Source organism: Candoia aspera, chromosome 1, assembly GCF_035149785.1.
Source record: "Candoia aspera isolate rCanAsp1 chromosome 1, rCanAsp1.hap2, whole genome shotgun sequence".
In the NCBI taxonomy this organism is placed as follows: Eukaryota; Metazoa; Chordata; class Lepidosauria; order Squamata; family Boidae; genus Candoia; species Candoia aspera.
Genome location: NC_086153.1, coordinates 105,637,054 through 105,660,115, shown reverse-complemented (window position 1 = coordinate 105,660,115; position 23,062 = coordinate 105,637,054). Strand labels below are relative to the sequence as shown.

The 23,062-nt window shown below is 39.5% G+C and overlaps 1 protein-coding gene across 1 annotated transcript in view; it reads right to left on the bottom strand.

Moving 5' to 3' along the window:
* SEC63 (SEC63 homolog, protein translocation regulator) overlaps positions 1-4,825 on the bottom strand; it is a 34,315-nt gene extending 29,490 nt beyond the window's left edge. Inside the window, exon 1 of the mRNA XM_063311449.1 lies at positions 4,526-4,825. Within this exon, the coding sequence (XP_063167519.1) occupies positions 4,526-4,649 (124 nt within the window). The 5' untranslated portion in view covers positions 4,650-4,825. The remainder of the gene's footprint in view (positions 1-4,525) is intronic.
* Between the last annotated feature and the right edge of the window lie 18,237 nt (positions 4,826-23,062).

Here is a 23,062-nt window from a genome sequence, read left to right as displayed (position 1 = left end):
CTACTTGGTCGTTATACAGATTCTTCAGGAGGCATACAAGATGACTTGGTATCCCCATACCACTAAGAACTTGCCACAATTTGTTATGGTCCACACAGTCAAAGGCTTTAGAATAGTCAAGAAAACAGAAATAGATGTTTTTCTGAAACTCCCTGGCTTTTTCCATTATCCAGCGGATATTGGCAATTTGGTCTCTAGTTCCTCTGCCTTTTCTAAACCCAGCTTGTACATCTGGCAATTCTCGCTCCATGAACTGCTGAAGTCTACCTTGCAGGATCTTGAGCATTACCTTACTGGCATGTGAAATGAGTGCCACTGTTCGATAGTTTGAACATTCTTTAGTGTTTCCCTTTTTTGGTATGGGGATATAAGTTGATTTTTTCCAATCTGATGGCCATTCTTGTGTTTTCCAAATTTGCTGGCATATAGCATGCATTACCTTGACAGCATCATCTTGCAAGAAGTCTTCTTCATAAGATTGGTAAAAGCCATTCTTTATACAAAGTTTAGAGACATGATTTTTCAGGGAGTTTTTAAAACAGAAAGGGAATAAGAAACAAATGGGAATTATTTCTGAATATGCAGCACAATTTTATTTTTTAATGGAGTACATTAAAAAATAATGTTACTTTGTTAAGGATGTTTAACAAATTCACACTCTTACATGAAACAAGAGCCTGCAAATATCTGGAAAAAGCAAGCAGTCATGTATTGAAATTTAGACAGTTTTTGTGGTATAACTTAATCTTGCATCATCTCAATTTGTAACAATCCCAGTGTTCAGTGAGTCTTGCTCATAGTTAAGTGCACACAAAACTCTGTTCTTCCTGACAATGCAATTTATATTCCTCCAGTTCTCAAGCTGGTGAAGACTAAGTTTGATAATAATAAAAAAGGATGTGGAGAATTCTCATTTTATCCTCAATAGTTTTCCATTTTCTCATGTGTATAAATAGTTTTACTGAACACAACTCCATTAACAGTGAAATCGTTTTTTAAAGTGAATCTTTACTCTTACAATTATTGTTTCTAACAGACTTTTTCTAAAAGTGTTAGGAGCAAGGTCTTCTGAAATGTGATAAAGGATCTGATATTTTAAAGCACAAAGGAAAGTAGGACAAAATGTGAAAAGGGAAGAAAGAGCACATTTCAAAACACGAAGATACCAAAACAGGAGACTAGAATAAGTGTGGCTTAGTTTGCCACCCTAGACATAATACAGAGTGGAATTTAGTTCTAAGTTTTAAGAAATAGTCACAGAATAGTGACTTTTTGGCTTTACTTTGGTCCCAGCCTATAAGTGAGACAGCCTTAAGTTATTCTTAGCCATTCTGGTTTTAAAATAACCTGCAGTAGGTAAACTAGGTATGGTTTTGCATAGCTTTTTTCAATTTTACCACCTATACTTATTGCCAGCAGATCTAATTATGACCATACATGCATTAACTGTATTTAAGTTGGATTGCTGAAATTCACTTTGTACAGTGCTGAAAAGTGTTTGAAAAGTGCAGTTTTGTGGAGCATCCACCCATCTGCACTGATACCTACTATATTTCTAAATCTATTTGAAGTGCATATTTATTGTCTTTAAAAGTTTCAGCAGCTTGGGACCAGGTTACTTAGATAACTCCTGTAAACACTGCTGTACATGCTTGATTATCTTCTGCTAGTTAGCTTGTTATGTTCGGCTCATTACATAATTGTTCAAAAATTACATAGTAACCAACTACTCTAATCATCTCACAGCAAATTAGAGATGGAGTTTGCATGCATGCATAAATAAGACTAAGATATCAAAATAGACGTTAGATTTTAGATTTTTTTTATCCCACCTTTATTATTTTTATAAATAACTCAAGGTGGGGAACATACTTAATACTCCTTCCTCCTCCTATTTTCTCCACCACAAGAACCATGTGAGGTGAGTTGGGCTGAGAGACAGAGACTGGCCCAAAGTCACCCAGCTGGCTTTCATGCCTAAAGCAGGACTAGAACTCACAGTCTCCTGGTTCCCAGCCCAGTGCCTTAACCACTAGACCAAGTTGGCATGTGTGTTCAAGAAACAAATCCTGTTCGGACCCAAGATTAACATTTTTGAAGTAGTCAGAAACAAATGAGGACTCTAAAAAAAATAAAATCAGTTTTGTCAAACCTGAACAGATGATTTTATATAAAAATTGTTGCAACCTTGTCAACAGCAGTACCATTATTAAACACTGTAAAAAACACAAAGAGCTGTACTAATGGCATCAAAAGCAGTGTTAAAAGATAAAGCAGATTATAATTCTGACAACCATTCAGGGATAAGATCATTCTTTAACTTTCTTGGTGCTGATATTGTTAAAAAGATGGGTAAGAATCTGGCAAAGATGTTTTAGGTGTGCAACTAACTTTATACTACCTTAATGCAATAATCACTTCAAACATTGCAAAAGAGGAACATTTTTTTCTACATATTAAGGAATAAAACACTTCGACAAAATAACTTTTTTACATATTTAGAAATAAAACATTTCTACAAAAGCATCCCATATGTGATCTGGACTTCCTTTGAATTCTTTATTCCCAAGTACCCATTCTACATAAACTTGCAGCCCTGAGTGCCTCTTATACTGAGATAATCAGACTTAAGATATCTCATAGTTACTAAACCAACTTACCACCAAGAATTTACAGAATTATCTTGCAGTGAAAAGTATAAATAAATGCACATTATAATAATAAACACTGACAGCTGCTTGTGCTTATTTTCATGACAGAAAGCAAGTAAAGAATAATACCAAAAGAATGCACCTCATTTACAACATCACTCAAAAACAAACAAAATTATATGGTCAGCTGAACACTAGGGTGCCATGGAAGGCATGAGATATGCCCCGCTTTCTTAAGACTCCAATACATATGGCAGGTGCATTTCCATATATATAAAAGCTATACAGAAAGCAAGCTTGATATCAAAATGCTACTTACTCTATAGAACTCACTGAAAAAACAAGAATTATTTAGATTACTATGACTACAATCTTATGCTTTCAAGGCAGAGTACTCAGGCAAGGTCATTTAATTAATATTTTTTGGTCCTTAACTCTGTAATGCTTAAAATTAGTAATGAGAATAACAACTTTTTCCTTCAACATAAAATCTGCTAATCCCCTTACAAACCAAATATACACTTTCTGGACAAAGTTATAATCTTGACACTGATGCCTGCTTTCCACTTCTCAACTACAAAGCCATCAACCCCAGTCAGAATTATGCTTGCACTGGATTATGAAAAGGTGACATATTGTATCAAATAACTTCTAATGGATCTACCTGTTCAGTGCACACACATTCATGTTCTTCTGTGCAATTCTATTTTCTGTAACAAGAATCCATGGCCTTCTAGATGTTGAACTCTTTGCAAGATACCAAGCTAGGGAGATTTGTTATATTTCTGAGGTCAAAACCATAATTCAAGAAAATATCTTGAACACAGAGTGAAATCCAGCAGATGATATTTAACTATGACAAACAGAAGGCCCTGTATTCAGTTATGAAAAATCAGATGCATAGTTACAGGACTGAGGATGCTTGATTTGCTGACAATTTGTGTGAAAATGGTCTAGGGATACTAGTGACTACCAGCTGAAAATGAGCAAGCAGTGTGTTACATTATGTCCAGCGTATGGCGTTCAACATTGGTCAGACAGCACTCAGATTACCATGTTCCTTTCTCAGCACCATGCAGCTGGAGAAAATTCAGAAGAGAATTATCAAGATTGCAAAAGGTCTGGAAATCAAGCTCTCCAAAGAACTGGACATGATGAGCTTGCAAAAGTGATTAAAGGGAATCATGATAATGATCTACAAATACCTAAAAGGAGGTTACATGCAAATGAGATGGGACTGTTCTGTTGGGATGGAAGGCAGGGCAAGGGCCAATGGGTTGAAATGAAGAGAAACAAGATTCTGGCTAAATGTTAGAAATAACTTCAATATAGTAAGAGATGTTAAGCAGGGAAACAGTCTCCCCTTCCACGGAGTAGTTCAACTGGGGTCTAACGATCACCTGTTGGGATTTCTGCACTGAGCAAGAGGAGGTACAAGCCTCGTACATTTTGTGATTCCTCCTCTTAGCTCTAGCCTGATGGGTCCTGCTCACCCCTTCACTCAATGAATACGTAACATGATAATCAGCGGCTGAATTAACCACGGCTCCATGAACTAACTCAACTGCCTCCACGGCCCAAACAGTAGGAGACAGGCTTGTAAGGCGTTACTCCAAGCCAAGCCTGAACTCTTCCACCCTGAGATTTCCCACCTGCTCGCACGAAGCAGGAGGACCAACCACGGGGAAGCGAAGGCCGAGAGGCCCAGAGAACTCTATGAGGAACAGGGAGGCCGTAAGAAGGGCTTTGCGCCCCTTCTCGAGGCCCGGCTAGAGCCGAGCGAAGAGGGGAGGCAGCCGAGGCCCCAGGCCTGCCCCGAAGGGAACGGACGGGAAGATGAAGGCGGAGGAACGAGCCCGCCTCCCTACACTCACCGGCGTGCTGGTCCCGCGGCCACAGGTAATAGGTGGCGGGGATAACGATGAGGGCTACGAAGCTGGTGAGGAAGTAGAAGAAGGTGTTGCCGCTGTCATCGTACTGGAACTGCTGCCCGGCCATGGCTGCCCACACGCCCCGCCCCCCGCTCGGCTTGCGTGCTCGCTCGTTTAAGCAGCCCCAGCGGCGGTCTCTGCAGGGATCCCGCGAGAATGGGGACGGGGAAAGGGAGGAGGAGCGGGAAGAGCAGGAGCAGCACCCTCCCACCCACTGCTCTCAGCACTCGTTCACGCTTTGCGCCTTGCCTCCGGCCAAGCCGACACTCCATACAAGGAAGACGACGTGTCACTGCGCAAGCGCCATCGCAACCATTGTGACGTTATCGTGGCAAGTGGGCGCTTCCGGTTCCTTGGCCGGTCCCTGGTAGGATTGGCTGAGCGGACAGCTCTCTCCTTGCCCGACTGGTTGGGAAGCGTCTGGCGGGAGAGTTCGAAGCAGGTGTGGCTTCCTTCAGATGGAGTAATAATAGTGGGTGGAGGAGGTGTGGATTTAAAAAATTGAGTTCCCTTCCAAATGAAGGAAACTTGTAGCTTCCTTGTCAAGGAAGTGGTTTGCCTGGTCCCGAGACTTTTTTTCTTCCTAGTCGATCTCTATAGCCCTGGTATTCTTTGGAATTAAAGTACTGACTTTTAGGACTTCTTGCGAGATTGAAAATGTTCTGTGATCGGATCAGTTCTGGATTTGTTTTAACAACATATTTGCTGCATCCAGTTGCTTAGGTTTGTACAATGTGTCAAAGAAACCACAAAGTCTGGTTTCTCACAGCAGTACAAATTATCTCACCCCATTTTGTATCAATCCACATCGCAACGGACTACTGAATGATTTACTTGTGAACTAAACCATACTTGATTGGGCTTACATACATATTAAGCTGTAAACATGGTTTACTAGTTTACAAACCATGCGGGCTGGATTGTATAATATACTAAGCCACAAATAAACCCAGTTTTGGCATAATGTAATGTGTGAACACTTTTTCTTTCTGAATAATCTCCATTTTATTGTCTCCATTTTGTCCCTTTGACTCCAAAGAATGCTTATTAAGAATGTAGCAGAGAAGGGGAGCTGCTGAGGAAACAAGATTGAAATATAGGATGGTTTTTGAAAGACCAGCTGACAGATTGGAAATTGTGAGTCTGTCTCTAAACTGTTATAGTTCCAAGATACTTGGGATTAGATTGCATTCTATTAAGTACTGGGACTTATTTCCCAGTACATATCTGTTGAGTGGTCTACATGAAATGTTAACAGATTGTGCTGGCAGTCTATTGAGATCAGTTTAGTTTTGGTCTTTTATAGTACAGGGCCTTTCTCCATTTGTATCTAATCACAGTAGAAACATGTCCTGGCATTTTTTTATATTGTGTTGTATGTCTATGATATTGGCTTTACTTTGGTCCCAGCCCATAAGTGAGACGGCCCTAAGTTATTCTTAGCCATTCTGGTTTTAAAATAACCTGCAGCAATGTCAAGGCAAGTAATATCTGATGCACTTCATTTCACTATTCTGTCAGTGTCAGTCAGGTGACATGCAGGAGATGGGGAACAGCTTTGTCATGCTCCCTTTCCTTTAGCCCTTGTCATTCTTCTCTGACGCCATTCTTTCTTTTTTCCCTTCAGGAGAAAAGACCAGGACACAGCTGAAGCTCCCTTGTACCAGCAACTCCCCACAATCTGGCCAAACAGCTGATCAGCCACTGAGAGTAACACGATAAAGCTAGAAACCCAGCTCTCTCAAAATCCAAGTTTTGAAAAAGTCATTTCTCACACCCTTTAGCAGCTTCTCCATCCTGCTGATCAGCTGTTTTGCAAGTTTGTTTTGACTAAAATTTAGGATTCTTTGAAGCTTCTAGTTTGTTTCCCAACCAACATCATAACCATTTTTTGTACAAAGTTAGTGGCCATCACTTTTTATTTGTTTGCAAAAATTAGAATGTAAAATCCAAATTGGTTATGTTCAGATTCTGGTTTCTGTAAGTCAAAACTAGTGACTTCCTTGCATGATTTAAGTAGCCTAAGCCTAACACTTTGCTTAAAGAATTATATTCAAGGATAAAAGATGTGGGGGGTGCTGTTCTTTTCATCTCATTCACAGAAGCTTATATCATATGAGTGTTGCTTGTGAACTGTGCAGGGCTGCTGCAAATCAACTTCATGAAGGTGCAGCCAAGCCATTGCTAGTAGTTTGGGCAGAATGGTCTATTGATCAGGCTGTTGATGAATGGCAGACGCATGTAGAACACAGAATGACATATGGAGGGATAGAGCAACAATGGCAAAAAAATCAGCAACTGTTGAAATATGGTCCTGGTCTTGCTTTCCCACAGTTAGTACCCTTAGTTTGTACTACTTAATTCATTGTACTAAAGCTATGGTTTGATGAACTGTGGTTTACTGAATAAACCACCACTGGATATATACAACATGCTCAGCCACAACCAAAGAAACCACAACATGGCTTAGCCCAATGAGTAAATCTATGTATGAGGGAGTAAAAGGGAAGAAGGAGAGTGGAATTTGCTTAGTCTTTGTCATTGAGAAGGAGGACTGCACTATCTGTAGCTAACACACCATTCCCATGAGGTTACAGGGATGTGGAAATTCATTGGCTCTTTTTCCACAGCACCCTTAACTAGATCAATAAAGAGGTTAGTATGTTGTGAAAGCCCAAAAATGGGCCAACTAACCTGGTCAACCAATTCCCAAAGGCATTAAATTTAAGCCAAAACTCAGCATGTCATGCACAAAGTTAACTTAATTCTATCTAGTCAGTTATACCATGGGAGCATCTAAACCTGATTAATTGATCTGCTTTACGTACCTAATCCAAGAAAAGATGCTGGAATCAAGAGTTGGAAAGCAATTATCCTTGTTATCAAACTTACTACCGAGGCCTGGCAGCACAAAATGTAGTCCCAAAGTCTGGCTGTAGTGGCCAAGTAGTATCTATTGCTTCCTGAAAAACAGGAAGGGGATGAAGATACCATGAAGCCTTGACAGTCTTCTCTCAGTGCAAGGGGTCATGAAATGCTATGCAGCTCCTGGAAGGGTAGAACTATTTCCTAAGGCGTATCTTCTGACCCAGTGTGATTTTGCACTGCCAGTACTGCTTCATTAGGAAATTGGATTGGATTAAGGATGTTCTAGGATCAGAGCCATTTGGTAGATCTATCTGTGGGACCATATCTCGTCAATGCTGAGGGGGAGTGGGAGGAGACATCTTTACAGTCTTTGCTATCTCCATCTTTTCCTCTCTTCAGAGCATCATAGTGAAAGTAGGATTTTCAGCCACCTCTCCATCTTAGTAACCCTCCTCTAAACTCACTCCTGTTCATCAGTGTTCTTTTCAGATTGCAATTCCCAGGACTGGACACTATTTTAAGCAGGACTTGATAAATGCGGAGTAGAGTGTAACAGTTAATTCCTGGGATCTGGACTCTGGACTCCTGCTAATACATTCCAAAGTAGCATTTGCTTTTAATGGCTGTATTGCACTATTAGCTTGTGTTTAACTTGTGATCTGTTATAACACTTGAATCTGTTTCAGTAGCATCATCAGGTCCCCCATATCCTATACTTGTGTCTGTTCTTTTTTTTTTTTTTTTTTTGGTCTTCCCAAATGTAGGATTTTACATCTCTTCCTGTTAAATTTCAACTTGTGAGTTTCAGCCCATTGTTCAACCCTGTCTGGATCTTTTCCAGCAAGCACTGGCATTGTCAGATTGTTATCAGTCCCAGCATGATAGGAAGGCACTTGAATCTAGGGTTGTCATGCGTGAACAGGTAGGGTAAAATGTTTGTCAAGAGCGACATTATTGCAGGGGATCTCTGTTGTGCTGGCATGGTTACAAGGATGAGAGCCAGAATTAGGTGGAGCCTCTCATTCGTTCTTTGACACTGCTGCCTTTCTTGAGCCACCTTCTCTATATTTTCTTTGCTGTCTGTCTTCTTCCACATATAGCAGGTGGTCTAAGAAGGGACATACTGCTTTTGTCATGGTCTGACTCAATTGCTTGCAGCCATAAGCTGCACATGGTGTTAGGATATAAATTCCCAATGAGTGTAGTGGAAAGTGAGAAGAGGGTAACCTTTTAGGGATCACAATGTTCATGAACTAAAGTAGAAGTGTTTTGACTTATTGTCCAACATTAGTCTTGCTTCTGTATTTTAGGGACATAGACTTTTCAGAAACTGTTTGTGATCAGCAGATGGCAGCCTAACTACACTCTTTCCTATGCCATTGTTGTCAGCAAGGTCAAAGAAGGTTCCCTTCTCTAAATCAGCAATGAACATCTTAAACACTTATATTTCTCCAAAAATAAATATTAATGCAGTTCTTTTATTTTATGCCTAGTCTTAATGCAAATAGATCATCACATCAGTACACTCAGAATTGCCAGAAGTTCCAGCCAAACTGGTTTCCATGATACACACTTTATTCCCATAGAAAAGGCTGTCTTTCTTTCGTATTTTCCTTTGGCTATTTTGCCATTTGTATCCAAATAGGAGTGTGGCTGAATTTACACAACACTCTACAGTAAATAAAAACACGCTTGGTTGGTTTGTGGCTTTGTGCACTGTAGGAAACCAAACCAACTCCTTTGCTATACTAATGCTCTAATCTTTCTATCTCTGAAAATGGACTGAAGGAAACCATAGGTTGTACAGGTAATCCTTGACTTGTGACCATTCATTTAGCGATCGTTTGAAGTTACAATGGCACTGAAAAAAGTTACTTATGACCAGTCCTCACACTTAAAATGGTTGCAGTGTTCCGGGGTCACTTGATCACCTTTGGAACCTTCCCAGCTGACTTATGACAAGCAAAGTCAATGGGGTAAGCCAGATTCACTTAATGACTGTGGTGATTCACTTAATGACTGTGGCAAAAAAGGTTATAAAAGCAGGCTGACTCACTTAACAACTGCCTTGCTTAGCAACAGAAGTTCCAGGCCCAATTGTGGTTATAAGTCGAAGACGACCTGCATTGCGAACCTGCTAACGGAAGCAGCATGCATTGTAGTTACAAAGAAATTGATGGCTTCAGAGATTTTCTGAGACAAACTAACAGCTACTTTACAGATCCTTCTTTCCTTCTGTAAATTGTTATGCTGCATCTGTAGAAAAGCATGAAAAATAAAAGAAAGCACCAGTCAGAGTGATTAACAGCACTGGGGAGAAAAATATCCAAGCACCTGCCTTGTATATGGATTGTTAAGGGGCTGCTATATCTACTCTATGGGTAAAAAAGCCCCTTCATTCCAAGAGGGCTATAGACTAGACTGAGAAATGAAAAAGCATCCAAGAAGAAAGCAAGGGCAACCCACTTCCATACTGTTGTCAAGAAAACTACATGGCTGAGCCCACAGATTCATGGAGAGAGAACTTAATCCTTACTTAAACACTCTAGTCCCACCTTTCCCAATCTTTGCTCCACAGACGGGCTAAGACTGGAATTCCAAGCCCAGAATTCCCAAATGGGAAAACTCCTGCCAAACTGTAGATTCCGAAGCCTATAGTCCCAAAACGCTGGAGATACGAGATTGAGGAAAGTTGCACTTGGGCAGGGCCGCAACTAGGGGGGGCAAGCAGGGCACGTGCCCCGGGTGCTGCCCTGGGGGGGCGCCAAAATTAGCACTGGGGGGGGGGTGCCAAAATGGGCATGGAATCCATGGTTGCCCTGGGTGACACAGACCTTAGTTGCGGCCCTGCACTTGGGGTGTCCTATTTGCCAAGAAATGGACTTTTTACCACAACTGCAGTCATGGGAGAGCTTTGGATTGTTCAGAAAATAAAGAATTTAACAAAATCTTCTGGAAAATGCTCTAAACATAAAGGAATACCTTAGCAACTACAGTCGTGAGATATTCTGTTTTAAAATAATGCAAATAAATTTTCTGCTATAAGTAAATATAGCACAGTGGTGCTGCGGGTTAAACCGCTGAGCTGCTGAGCTTGCAGATCGGAAGGTCGGCGGTTCGAATCCGCGTGACGGGGTGAGCTCCCGTTGCTAGTCCCAGCTCCCGCCAACCTAGCAGTTCGAAAACACGCAAATGTGAGTAGATTAATAGGTACCGCTTCGGTGGGCAGGTAACAGCGTTCTGTTCAGTCATGCCGGCCACATGACCATGGAAGTGTCTACGGACAAACGCCGGCTCTTTGGCTTTGAAACGGAGATGAGCACCGCCCCCTAGAGTCTGACACGACTGGACTTCATGTCAAGGGAAACCTTTACCTTACTTAAGTAAATATATTTGGGGAGGGAGAAGAAGAAAAAAGTGACAATGTACACAGGTATGTTTGTTTTAGGAGTGCTTATGATTTTTTTATATAATTCAAGTAATTACAAATATTTACTGCTTGGTGTTTTGTCAGATTCTATAATCAACAGCCAACATTATTGACTGTCAAATACGAGGCATATTTCTGGGGGAAATATGCCTCACATTTGGATTGTCTAAGGAGAAAAGAATACCTTTCTCTTCCATCTAAAGATTAAATACTTCACATTAGTGCCCATATGGCATATATACGCACACACATACATGCACACACACACTGAGTGTGTCTTGATACACTGTAAGTATGTGTGATCTGGACAACAGTATGTTGACATGCAAGTTGGTCTCTAAATTAGAGATCCTGATTTGTATAGAATAACATGAATACACTTGGAATAAAACTGGGCTTTAGTTATGCTTATGGCCTATTGGCCAAAATGTGCCAGTCCTTACTTGCACAGCCCTTACAGCGAATGCTGCACGTGGCACAGGCAGGGCCAAGAAATAATTAGAGAACAGATTGGAGATATAGAGTTACAAAACAAGTTAAACCATATGAAAAAGATCTCCCAACCATTAAGAGAAATACAGAGGCTCACACCTGCAAAACATTTGTACTCTGTTATGTGCTCCAATTATAGATGGGCCTTTTCCAGGGCTTGCTTTAAAGCTCTTTCTTCAGGCATCCTGGAGGGCAGATTCTAAAACATCCCAGTTTTGCAGAGGCACTACTCATGTGGATCAGGTATTACTGAACCCATGGAATATGTTGTTTCTAGACTGTGACTTTTATTCCAATTTTTTAAAACCTTCCAAGTTATTTATTAAATTTCTCTGCTGCCCATCTTGCATACGATGACTCTGGGCAGCTATACTGAAGAATTTAATGTAAGCTACCTTACAGCTGACAAAATCCTAAAGTTACCTAAGCTGCGGCAAAATTTGCAACTTAGCAGCACTGATACATCATAAGGAGGTTATAATCATGGGTCAGAATGGTTATCTGCAGAGTTAACCTTGTTTATGTACGGAAATTGTTGAGCTATTTATTTATTGTATTAGATTTTATTGTGTTGGATTTCTAGTCAATGACTTTAATTAAATTTTGATTTGATCTGACATGGGCACAAAACTAGACCACGGCTTTTCTATCTTAGTAAGAAAAACATTTAGTACCAACTTAGCAAGTAATTAGTAAAACATTGTGAAGGCCCCAGCTGACCAAAGCCATGATGCGCAGCAGAGGTTAGTATTTACAAGACCATTTGGTAAAAACTATGGTATATAGAAAATTGTGATTTGGAATGTAAAAGGAATAAATGGTGATGAGCATGAATTAACTAATTATTTTTTAAAAAATAGATGCATTGTGTACCTGTGAAACTAAGAAAAAGGGGTGAAGTGTAATAGATCTGAATGAAGGTGGCCTGATCTTATGGAGTGGACTTGATCAATACATGCAGGAAATAAAGGTGTAGTTTAATTATGAATGAAAGGACTAAATTATGTCTCAGAAAGTATGAGCTGTATTTTGGCAGCAGCATGTAGCAATATATGGATGGGTCTGTGTGCCAGCTTTTGGGGATGTAACATGTTATTTGACTGAGCCTGGACAACACAATTAACCTAGAAGTTAAATAATAAAGAGGCAAGGCTAACTTCCATTGTGATCAGGATAGGATCAGTAAGAGTTCAATTAGCATCACATTTAACCTGCATGAAGTATTCTTGTGGAGTAGCATGAGCTGTCAGAGTAAGTAATTGTTAATTGAGGTTGTTGCTAATTTTCTCCATAATCTTTCTCTCAAGATTGAAGTTGTTCTGTAACAATTCCTGTCTTCAAAAAGGAGTCCTAAATGTGGGACAGACAGAAGAAAAGTGAAACAAGCTAGAAAGGAGGAAAGTAGAATAACTGTGGGAAGAGATACAAGCATTAGAAAGTAGATTAATCTCCTAACAGAATGAATGGGAAGTTGACAGAAGAGAAGAGGATGTGGAAGCTGTTTGGAACAGGGTGAAAGGAGTACTGTAATGTTATAGAGTACCAGAGAAGTGGGTGGAGTTATGCAAGTGCAAAGTGTGAAATAGAATGCTTTGTCAATGATAACTTGAAAGAGGCTATGGATGGGGAAAATGTATATAAAATGAGGATGAAAGGTACTGGATGATATAGAGAGAGGAGAATGTAGTCAAAGAGCATGGAACAATTAAGAGAAAAATGCAGAATTTTGATGGAAATAAAAAGTTGTTTGGAAAGGGTGTGAAAAGGGGCTAAAGAAGGAGCCTCCAGCAAAGTGAAAGGGATTAAAAATAAGAGTGATGAATGATTTGGGATGAAAAAAAAAGAGGGAAAGTAGGAGTTTTAGAGTTTATATGGGTATAGTGATATATGAAAGAGTAGAATTGAAACGAGCTCTAGAAACATTAGTACCCAAGAAAGATGAATAAAGAAGTCATAAATGCTGTAAAACATAGAAAAAAAGTAAGGTTTCAGGTGTAGATGCTGCAACTGGACCAATTAAAACATGGATGTGGTTTGCTTGTAGAGTGACTGTGTGACATGTTAAATATGTATGGAGACTGCATCTGTGCTTCATGATTGAAAGAAAGCCATTATTCTCTATACAAATAGAAAGAGGAACACAAAAACTATAGGGGGATTAGTTTGTTAAACATACCTGGGAACATGTTTGGCAGAAAGTTGTTCGAAAGGGTACCAGGTGTGAGAATGAGCACAATTTCAGAAAGGTACTGTTGCTTTCTGTTGGGCAGAGATTGTATGAACCAGATTTTGTTCTCCAGGAGGTAATGAGAAATGTATGGATGTGAGATCGGTGTGTGTGTTGAGAGAGAGAGTTGAAGATTGGTTGTTGAATGCAATGAGCAGTATCTAAGTAAATCATGCTTGAGAATAGATGGAGTGCTTTACATATGGCTCAACACTGAGCAGGATATAAGACGAGGGTATGTGATTTCCCTTTGTTGTTTAATGTATTTATGAATAAACGTATTATGAATAAACGCTTTTGATTATGTTAGTGGTGTGTTGTTTCCATAGATTTCCACAGCTATTCAAGAGGATGAAAAAATAATAACATGCACACAGTGGCATAATGACACAAACTTCACACTTTTTATTTGCCTTCAACACTGGATTCGATTACCTAATTCGCAAGAGTTGCATCTTGGCATCATGACATGTGTCTTGTCATTTGCCTCCCTGAGGATGCCTATGGTTCTTTAGGAAAGTACATGCATATGCATATGATGCTGTGTTGTAGACTGAGGACCTAAATTATTTTCAGTGAATGTTAGATAGATTGTATGATGCAACAAGGAGTATGGATCTGAAAGTTAAAGTATCAAAAACCACTGGTTATTTGACCAGGAAAACAAAATGAACAATTGTAAGTTATAACCAACTAGTAAAAACTAGAGAAAATAAATATGTGCACCTTGTAGAATAATTACTAAAAGGGGGAATATGGATGGAGAAATTTTAAGACATACAAATGCAAAATAATGAATAGTGTGTGTGTATGTCGTGAGGAATGAATATTGAAAGAAGTGAAAATGGAAACAAATAGAATTGTGCTTTTGCCAACTCTGTTTCATGAAAGTGAGAGTTGGGTATGTCAGGAGGAACATAAAAATTAGTTAAATACAGTTGGAATGAATTACTTTTTCAGTGTGTGTGATAAATCAAAAAGAATGAGTGCTGAATGAATGTGGATTTAATACAAAAGTGAGTGACCAGTATAAACAGTACATTGGTGTGGGTTTTGTCATGCAGGGAGAATGTATGAGTGATTTGCCAAACAGATGAAAGAAGAGTCAATGGGTCAAGGGAAGACTGAGAAACTTGTGGTTAAAAAAAGCTCCAAAAAGAAGAGTGAGAAGCTTCAGAATCAAAAGGAAATGTACGAGGAGATACATGAATGTGGTAGAAGCAACATATGGAGATGTTGAGGGAATGGTATTGGTGTAAATTAGATTGAGTTATACCGTGTTTTCGTTTTCTTATGCCATTAATTGGGGGAGGGGGACCCTTACTAATTCTTTTCCTGCTGCACTTTGCATAGCACTGCTTACCCTAAAAGGAAATAGTGCAATGGGCATGTGTGTTTGTGTACATGTTACAGCTGAGTCATAAGGACCTGAATTTTAAAAAGTACACATCGCAAATGCTTACAAAGCCTTTAATCTGGCTGGCTGGGGAATTCTGGGAGTTGAAGTCCACATATCTTAGAGTTCAGAGAACACATATCTTAGCATCAGAGAACAGTTTTATCAAAGAACAATTTTGCTATAGTTTTAATAGAATCTTCTGATTAGGGAGCTGAACTGATACAGAATGATAATACAACTTCTTGATTGACAATAAGCTAAACTGACTCTGAAAAAGAAACCAGATTATAGGATTCCTCTAATGAATAAAATGCTTTGTTTCTGGGTAAAACATATGCTTTGGATATATTGTTAGGGAGAAAAAAAATCCCCCATCAAGGAAACATGTGCCACTGAAGAAAAGAGCTTATTATTATACCTGTGAGGGGTCAAAGTCTATGGGCCTCGAGCTTATGGTATTATGGCAGATTACAAGAACATTCTGTTATGTGAGTCAGATTGTTTCCAGACATCAAGAGCAGGAAGCTGTGCACTAACAAATTAGGCTTGCCTTGACTTTTCCCCCTTTAGGTCTTGTGATAGGTCAGCTGTTGATGGCACCCTCCTCCCCGTTCACAAGATCACATGGCAGAACCCTTCCATGAGCTGCAGAGGGCTTTGATAGGAAGAACCCCCTTTTTCAGCTGAGGAGTCTCTCTTGTGACGGAGCATGCGTTTTCTAGACCCGTTTGAAATCCACAGGCAGCCGTGACTTCTGCGAAGGAAAGAGGAAGACGCAAAACGTTCATGCACCAGATGACTTCCCTTGCGAAACAAAGCAGTAAAATCATACTTTATAGAGGAGGAAAAATTGAAACAGGATACCTCCCGTTTTATAATAAGTGGCATGTGCTAGATCAGTCTTCAGTCTTTTGTGGCAGGAGCCACTTTGAGGCTTCGTTTACACATCAGACTAAGCTATAATATGTTTGGTTCTAGCTTAGCAGGTTATGCATACCCACCCATTGGGATCTGTGAACCATGCTTAGCCATATTTATGGCTTAATCTGGTAAACTGTGGTTAAGCAAATCATGGGACTAGCATATCTGAACCCACATAATAATCAATCCAGAATGCTTGTGTGGCTGTCCCTGCTCCTCCTCCTCCAAAGACATATACTAAAGCAGTGTATTTCTCAACCTTGGCAACTCTATGATATGTGGACTTCAACTCCCAGAATTCCCCAGCCAGCCAGCCATTTAGCCCTATATGCTATTGTATATAGCCACTAGCATACAGGGCTATCAGAACAACCCATAGAAGGCAGCAGAGAGCTAGAGTTTTCTATATCCCTTGGCTGCCATCCATGTTTTTACAGCCCAGTTCTGGTAGTGTCACTGTTTGATGCTGGTTAGTCTTGCCATCTTAGATTGAAATTCATCCTAAGTATAGGATATGAACTGCTGCAGGAAGATCAACATAATAAACGTTTCTCAAATTGGTGCCTCCAAATGTATTGGACTGGCTTTCCTACCATTCCCAGACAGCAGAGCCATGGCTATCCTAATTAGGGATGATGAGATTTGTAGTCCAAAACATTTATGTAGGCACCATGCTAGGAAAGTGTGATTTAAGGTAACATAATTTGTTGGAAATTGAGGCACAAAATCCTATTGGCTGGCAAATAAAGTCCCAGGATAACCTTTGGATCTACCTTTTTCTATAGCATAGTGGTCTTCAGGATGTATTTTCTTAAAACTGCATGCAACTTTGCCTTTATATTAATTCTTAAGTATACCTGAGAGATTTTTTTTCTTAACCCTTGTAATGGGTCAGCTGTAATGAAATACATGGATCAGTATAGATTACAAATTACTTAACAGCTCATTCCAGTAACCCTAACAGTTCACAGTAATAATTGTTCTAATCCCTGCACCACATTATATTTTTGAACTACCTGAATTCAAAACACTTTGAACAATTATTTGGACAGTTGTAAGATCCAGGGGAGCTTCCCTTACTTTGGTGCGTTTTTCTTTGAAAGGAAATATAAAACATTTGTAATCTTCAAGGTTTATGGTTCTACAGATTTGCCATAAGTGGTCACAAACAGATGAAATGTTTCAGTTATCAGATGAAATGCATTGATGCAAACCCAGACCCAGAGAGAAGGAACTCCCCACAAAGACACTGATAGAGAGCTTGCAATGCCCAAATCATCTGTATGTCCCATGTGAAAAATAACTTGCCCTATTCATCTTGAGTTTCTGGCAAGGAAATGGGTGATTCTTGGAGCAGAAAAACTATGAATTTTATTGCAGTATGTGTTTTATGGCTCAAGCTCTCCAATGTCCTGGATTCAGGTTATTCTACAGATGTCAACTGGTGATGCCCACCAATAGAAACATTCAAGGAAACTACAAGAGTAATACTGGGCAGGTTAAAAGATCGTCAATTTGCTCAAGAAGAGTGGAGTTCAAGGCAGTTCAGGTGGTGGAGGGCTCTGCGCCATAGAAGAGGTGGGAACCTCTCTGTGTCAGCCATGTTTTGTTTGCTCAAACTTTTGAATGTGCCCATCACCTCCCCAAACTCCATGAGTGTGTATTAAGGTGCAGGGAGGAAAACTCTGTGTCAGGGAACAGCCATATACAATCAAACCTCTGAGAACAGACTACACTTATGGGATAAAAGTGGGGAGAATAGATCACTACTTACCCTTTTCAGTGAGAATCACTTCCCCTCTGAAAATGTGCCTGCCAGTGACTGCTTTGTAAGGATGGTCTGAATAATTCTTTTGAAGGTATAAACAAAGAAAAAATTGTGAGGGGAAATCTACAGATAAGATTCCCCCTTCTCTGATTCAAATCCTTTCCAAGTTGGGGAAGTTTTTTCCCATAGCTATTTCTAAATTAGCACTGTATTTACAGTGTTGATATAAAACTCTCCTTACATTTGAAGAGCAAATTAAGATCTAAGGGGCAGTTCGTTGACAGCAGTATTGTAGCACCTGCTCATGATAATGGCACCATTTGGGCCTGTGGTACCTCTTCTTCCCAGTTCATGATGTTTATGTTTCAGAGAAAAGGTTTCAATGCCTTTTCTTTTCATTGATACAGTTCCTTCGCAGAGGAGAGCAAAAGGTTCTCTTTACGTTTAATCCCTTCCAGGCTTTGCATTGCGTGGAATAAAGCATTTTTTAAAAATAACTCTGCAGGTGCTCACGCATAATGGTTTGAGAAATAAATAATTGTTGCGTACCATCATACACATTTATTCCCCCTGCAGTTCTCTCATGCCTTCGACTGAGTTTCACATCATCTCTTCAGATTTCTGTTATGAAGTTGCATGACTAGAATTGGACCCTGTCATCGGCAAGCTAGGAAACAATGACTCCCCGGGGCCTCACCAGATTCAAGAATGTTCTTGATGTTGCCCAAGGCCACGTTAGTTCCAAGCTGTAAAACTTACAAAAGCCTAACAATTCTGCCCAAATATAGGAGAGAGCTAGACACTAAATTGTTTTGTTTCTTATAGTTTAGAAGTGGTAGGGAGCATAGTGTATTTCAGTCAGCATAGCTTTTACAGAGCAAAATGCCCCAAAGATTGCATGGTGATATCCTTGCAGCTCAGCCCTCAAATGTGTCCACTGCAAGGGGAGATCAGCTCTGAAGACCTGCTCTAAACTGGCGGCGGGTGTGTGTGTGTGTGTTCTGCTCTTGTAGCTGTAAACACAAAAAGGGCCATTCTGGGGCTCCATCGGCAGCTACACAAACCTGAGAGCTGGTTGCCTTTCTAAAAAGCCAGCGCAAGGTGCAGGTTTTTGACAGGACCCAGCAAGGCTCAAGAGAAATGACAGATGTTTCTTGTCTGTCCAGACAGCATGCACCATCTTTCCCTTTCTTATATGAGATTGAATTCCTCTGCTGAGATAGTACCAAACAAGCCAGGGAACAGTATGCTTTGTGCCTTCACGGTATGATTTTGAATATCCTTAACATTACTAGAAATATAAAGGTACAGTGTGCTCCTTCCCATAGAATAGCTTATCCGGTTATATTCTCTTTGAGTATCAGGGCCTCGCTCAGTGGGATGACGAGTAGAAATAATATTGGAAGCTATCCACAAGCTCTGGAAAGATGGGATGTGAAGTTTTCTGCAGCCCAAAGTTGAAATCAATAGTAAGTCAGACAAAGACATTGTTTGCAGAATTCAGTGTGTGCATTATTTTTAAAGTAAGCGCTAACAGAAACACAGGGGGAATATATATGCTGCCAATGTTAACAAGCATGTGGCTAAATCGTTCAATAAAGAAGCCTGTTTAAAATATTTGCAGTACTGTAACACACTTCCGTGAATCCTGGTGAGCTCAGAGTCATATTGAATTACCTATTGTGTAAGCACTGGGTACAAAAAGCTGTAATAAGGCCATGTACAGCTTAGTTGGAGTCAAGAATGGTGTTGTACTTCCTATAACTTGCCCTTAAGTCTCATCCAAAGCTCAGTTTTCAACAGAGAAATATCATACCCGTTTGCAAATCAAATCCCATTTGCTGAGCTTAAAAAAAAAGCCTTTGAAGGTTGAAAACTTTTTTTTTTCACCAAAACTATGTCCTTTTGTGGAACAGAATTTCTTTCCAAGTTATTTTAATATTTTTAAACGACAATTTTCTGGTGGGTAGTCCTGAAACCCAGAAGAGATACAGAAATGCCTGGTGCCCAGTCTGCAGGTTTTCAGAACAGGACAGAACAGTGCTCTCAAACTGCTTGGGTAGGACTATTTTTAAGCTAATGCTTGCATTTCCTCTTCCCAATTTTTACATTTTGCTATATATGAATAAAGGGAATTTCCCTCTGTGCAAAAACACTTTTTCCAGTCACTTATATATGAGAAGTTCCTCAGTTACTCAGCGATGTTTCCTATGTGAGATTTTAAAAGTGTATCTAGTATTATTACTTTAATATTAAATATTAAAACTACAGGGACTTGTCCAGGCAATTGCAGGGAGTCAAGACTGACCTGAAAGCTGTATCTATCTATATGATACACACACACACACACACAAATTATAGATGTAGAAAGAGTATAGCTAGCTTGTTTATATTTCAGTCAGTACCTAAGATATATAAAGCTACAAGAGTCATATATTGGATTATTATTATTTAGGGCTTTGAAGTTTCAAATGCAAAGACAAAAAGGGATTTTGGAGCATGCAGGGACACACACACTGAACCTCTCTATAGTTGCTGCACTTTTTCTTGGGATTGTGTGGTGCTCTTCTAGAACTGCTGTGCAAGCTCAAGAAAAGAGAAGTGCACAACCCTATTAGAATTATGTATTTAAAGTATGTATATTTTTCTATCATTAGCTAATGAATTAAAGATTATCCAAGCCATCTAATCAATAGCAGAAATTTAACACAACAGCCTCGTTATAGGTCAATAAATCACATTTTCAGCATGTGTCCTTTCTGCAATTGAGCAATGCAACTTTTATTTCTGGGATAGATGTTGCTCAGCAAATTTGCAAAATCACATTATACTTTAGCAATGATACATGAACCCAACTTAATCTGGAAACCGACACCATGTTTTGAGTATTTAAAAATGCAGATTCAATATAGGAATATGGCAAAATGAATGCCAAGAGCACTGGTGAATTACTTATATCCACCCTGAGCTCAGTGGTGTCTAAATCTTAAACCTGGTCATCCACAGAGGCATCCATGGCAACAAACAAAAGTTAGATGCTAAGAGTCAACTATTCATTTCAAAGAGGCATCTTTAAGCATTTGATAAACTTGCCACATTTATGTGCAATAATCTCCTAAATATTTCTCTAAAAACGTAATACTCAATGTGAAGAGCATAATTGGTACAAAATAGAAATGGTACTTTATCTCCCCCCTCTCTTTTTATAAGGTATGGGATTGGAAAGAGGAAATAGACCAGAGCACTCGATTAAGGAGACCATAAGAGGCAGACATTACCATTAAGACTCTCTTCTGAAGCCATGTGGTTATACATTAGGCATCAAACGTGAAGGACGAACTGCTCTCACATACAATGTGTCAATTCATTAAAAACAATATTTAAAGCATAATGTATTAAAAAAGAAGACCACCCTTTAAACTACCCAGTTCCTCCATTATTGAGAGGGTTTCAGAGCTCTTAATACTAAGAAAGAATGCCAGCTATGAACCTTGCAGAACAAGAATTGCTCCATTATTTCCCCACATCCCTCAGATAAAATAGCTTGATAAAAATCAGCATTTTCTAAAAATTAATATTGGGATCAAACTGTAACCTGGATCAACTTTTCCTTTATTTCCCCTCAAAATTATTAACATATTATTCTTAATCAAATTACTTATATATGGAGAGGAATAAACGGTGGCTCTGCCAAACAGCTACAAGCATACTTTACCACTAGTAATGCTGGCTAGACCTGCTGGGACCTGTGATTCAGCCACAACTGGAGACCACTGATTTAAATGCTGGAGAAAATTTAAGAAACCTGGTATGTTAATTATATATTTGTTATACTGCTGTTCCTAGACACTGTAGGGCAGTTTACATTAAAACTTAAGATTAAATGCATTAACATAAACAGATTAATTTTAAAAGCTCATTAAAACTATTTTGAATAATTAAAAACTATTAACAGCCAAACTGGTTCTTTGAAGGCCTCTAAAAAGACTAATCCCTGATCATTGTTGGGAGTGCATTCCACAACCAAGGGTGAAGCAATGCAAAAGCAATGTAATCATGAAGGGCCAATCTATTTTCTGAATAATTGGTGCTATTTTGGATAGGCTATGGTTTTGGTTTATGTAATTCTGGACACCGTATTTTCTTTCATTTCCCTGCAAGTTACAGACTGTTGGCCTCCTAATGAGCACAAGAACAGTGTCCCAGGTCACACATTATGGTTAGTGCAAAATGGTTTATTTGACTTAGCCCAGCATGATGTGTGAGTCCATTTGATATGTGGCCTTTTTAACAAAACATAGTATAGGGCAATATACTGTAGTAGGAACCTATATACGGTCACCCAGTGAGTTTCATGACTAATCAATATTTGCACCTGCATCTCTCCGCCTTAACCCTGTCTGTTATGCTAACCACTCCACTAGACTGACCCTCAAAAGTAAGTTGTTGTTAGATGAGTACTAGGGTACGTGTTTGGGTTTAGATGAGTTCTGAAAGACAACTCCTAGGTTTTTCTCAGCCAGTATTTACATCACTCCTCAAATGATTTGACAAAGTCGGTCCAACATAAATAAAGGGGGTTGATCCAGAGCTGTGCAGAATAGAATCCCATGAGTTGTTCCACTGGCCTAATGTGAGGGGAGAGAGAATTTGGACCCCTTTATTCTCTCCCTGCAGTTCTCCATACTCCAGAAAACTTTTTTTAAAAAATTGGAGAACTCTTCAGAATAGGGTATGAGGGATATTATGTATAGGGACAGGGACGAAGAGGAAGTAACAAAAATCACTGTCCTGTTTCTCTAGAAGGGCAGGTCCAGTGGATGTTGGTTTTCTCCAGTACTGGAAAGAGCATTTCCCAGCAGATATATTCCTATAAGGTCACTTTGTGTGCAAAGTAACCATTTAGCAATTACACCAACATGAAATCTAGGCCAATGACACAATTTTATCATGTGCATTTTGAAAGTTTAAATGCATTACAGAGAAGAGGAACAGTCTCCTTGTGTCACAGACACAATGGCAAACATGTTTTACTACCTCGACATTTTTACACATGCACAATACCAGAACATTTACTACAACAGCCCAACTAGTATACATCAAATTCATTCATTCTTCACAGTTAGACTGAACTTAACTGTGTAATATGTGAACTATCTTCACAGAAACCATGTGGAGAGATTAGTATGTTCTATGGCTGATAGAATTAAGATCAACTTGGGGGAAAAAATGAATAGAACCAGTTTTATGTGACCCAACACATCTTATCACAGTCTTTTTTGACCTTTTGCCCTGCAGACATGCTAGACTACAACTCACATCATGCCCAGCAATACTCATGTTGGCTGATGATGCTGTACACAACAGAATGAGGA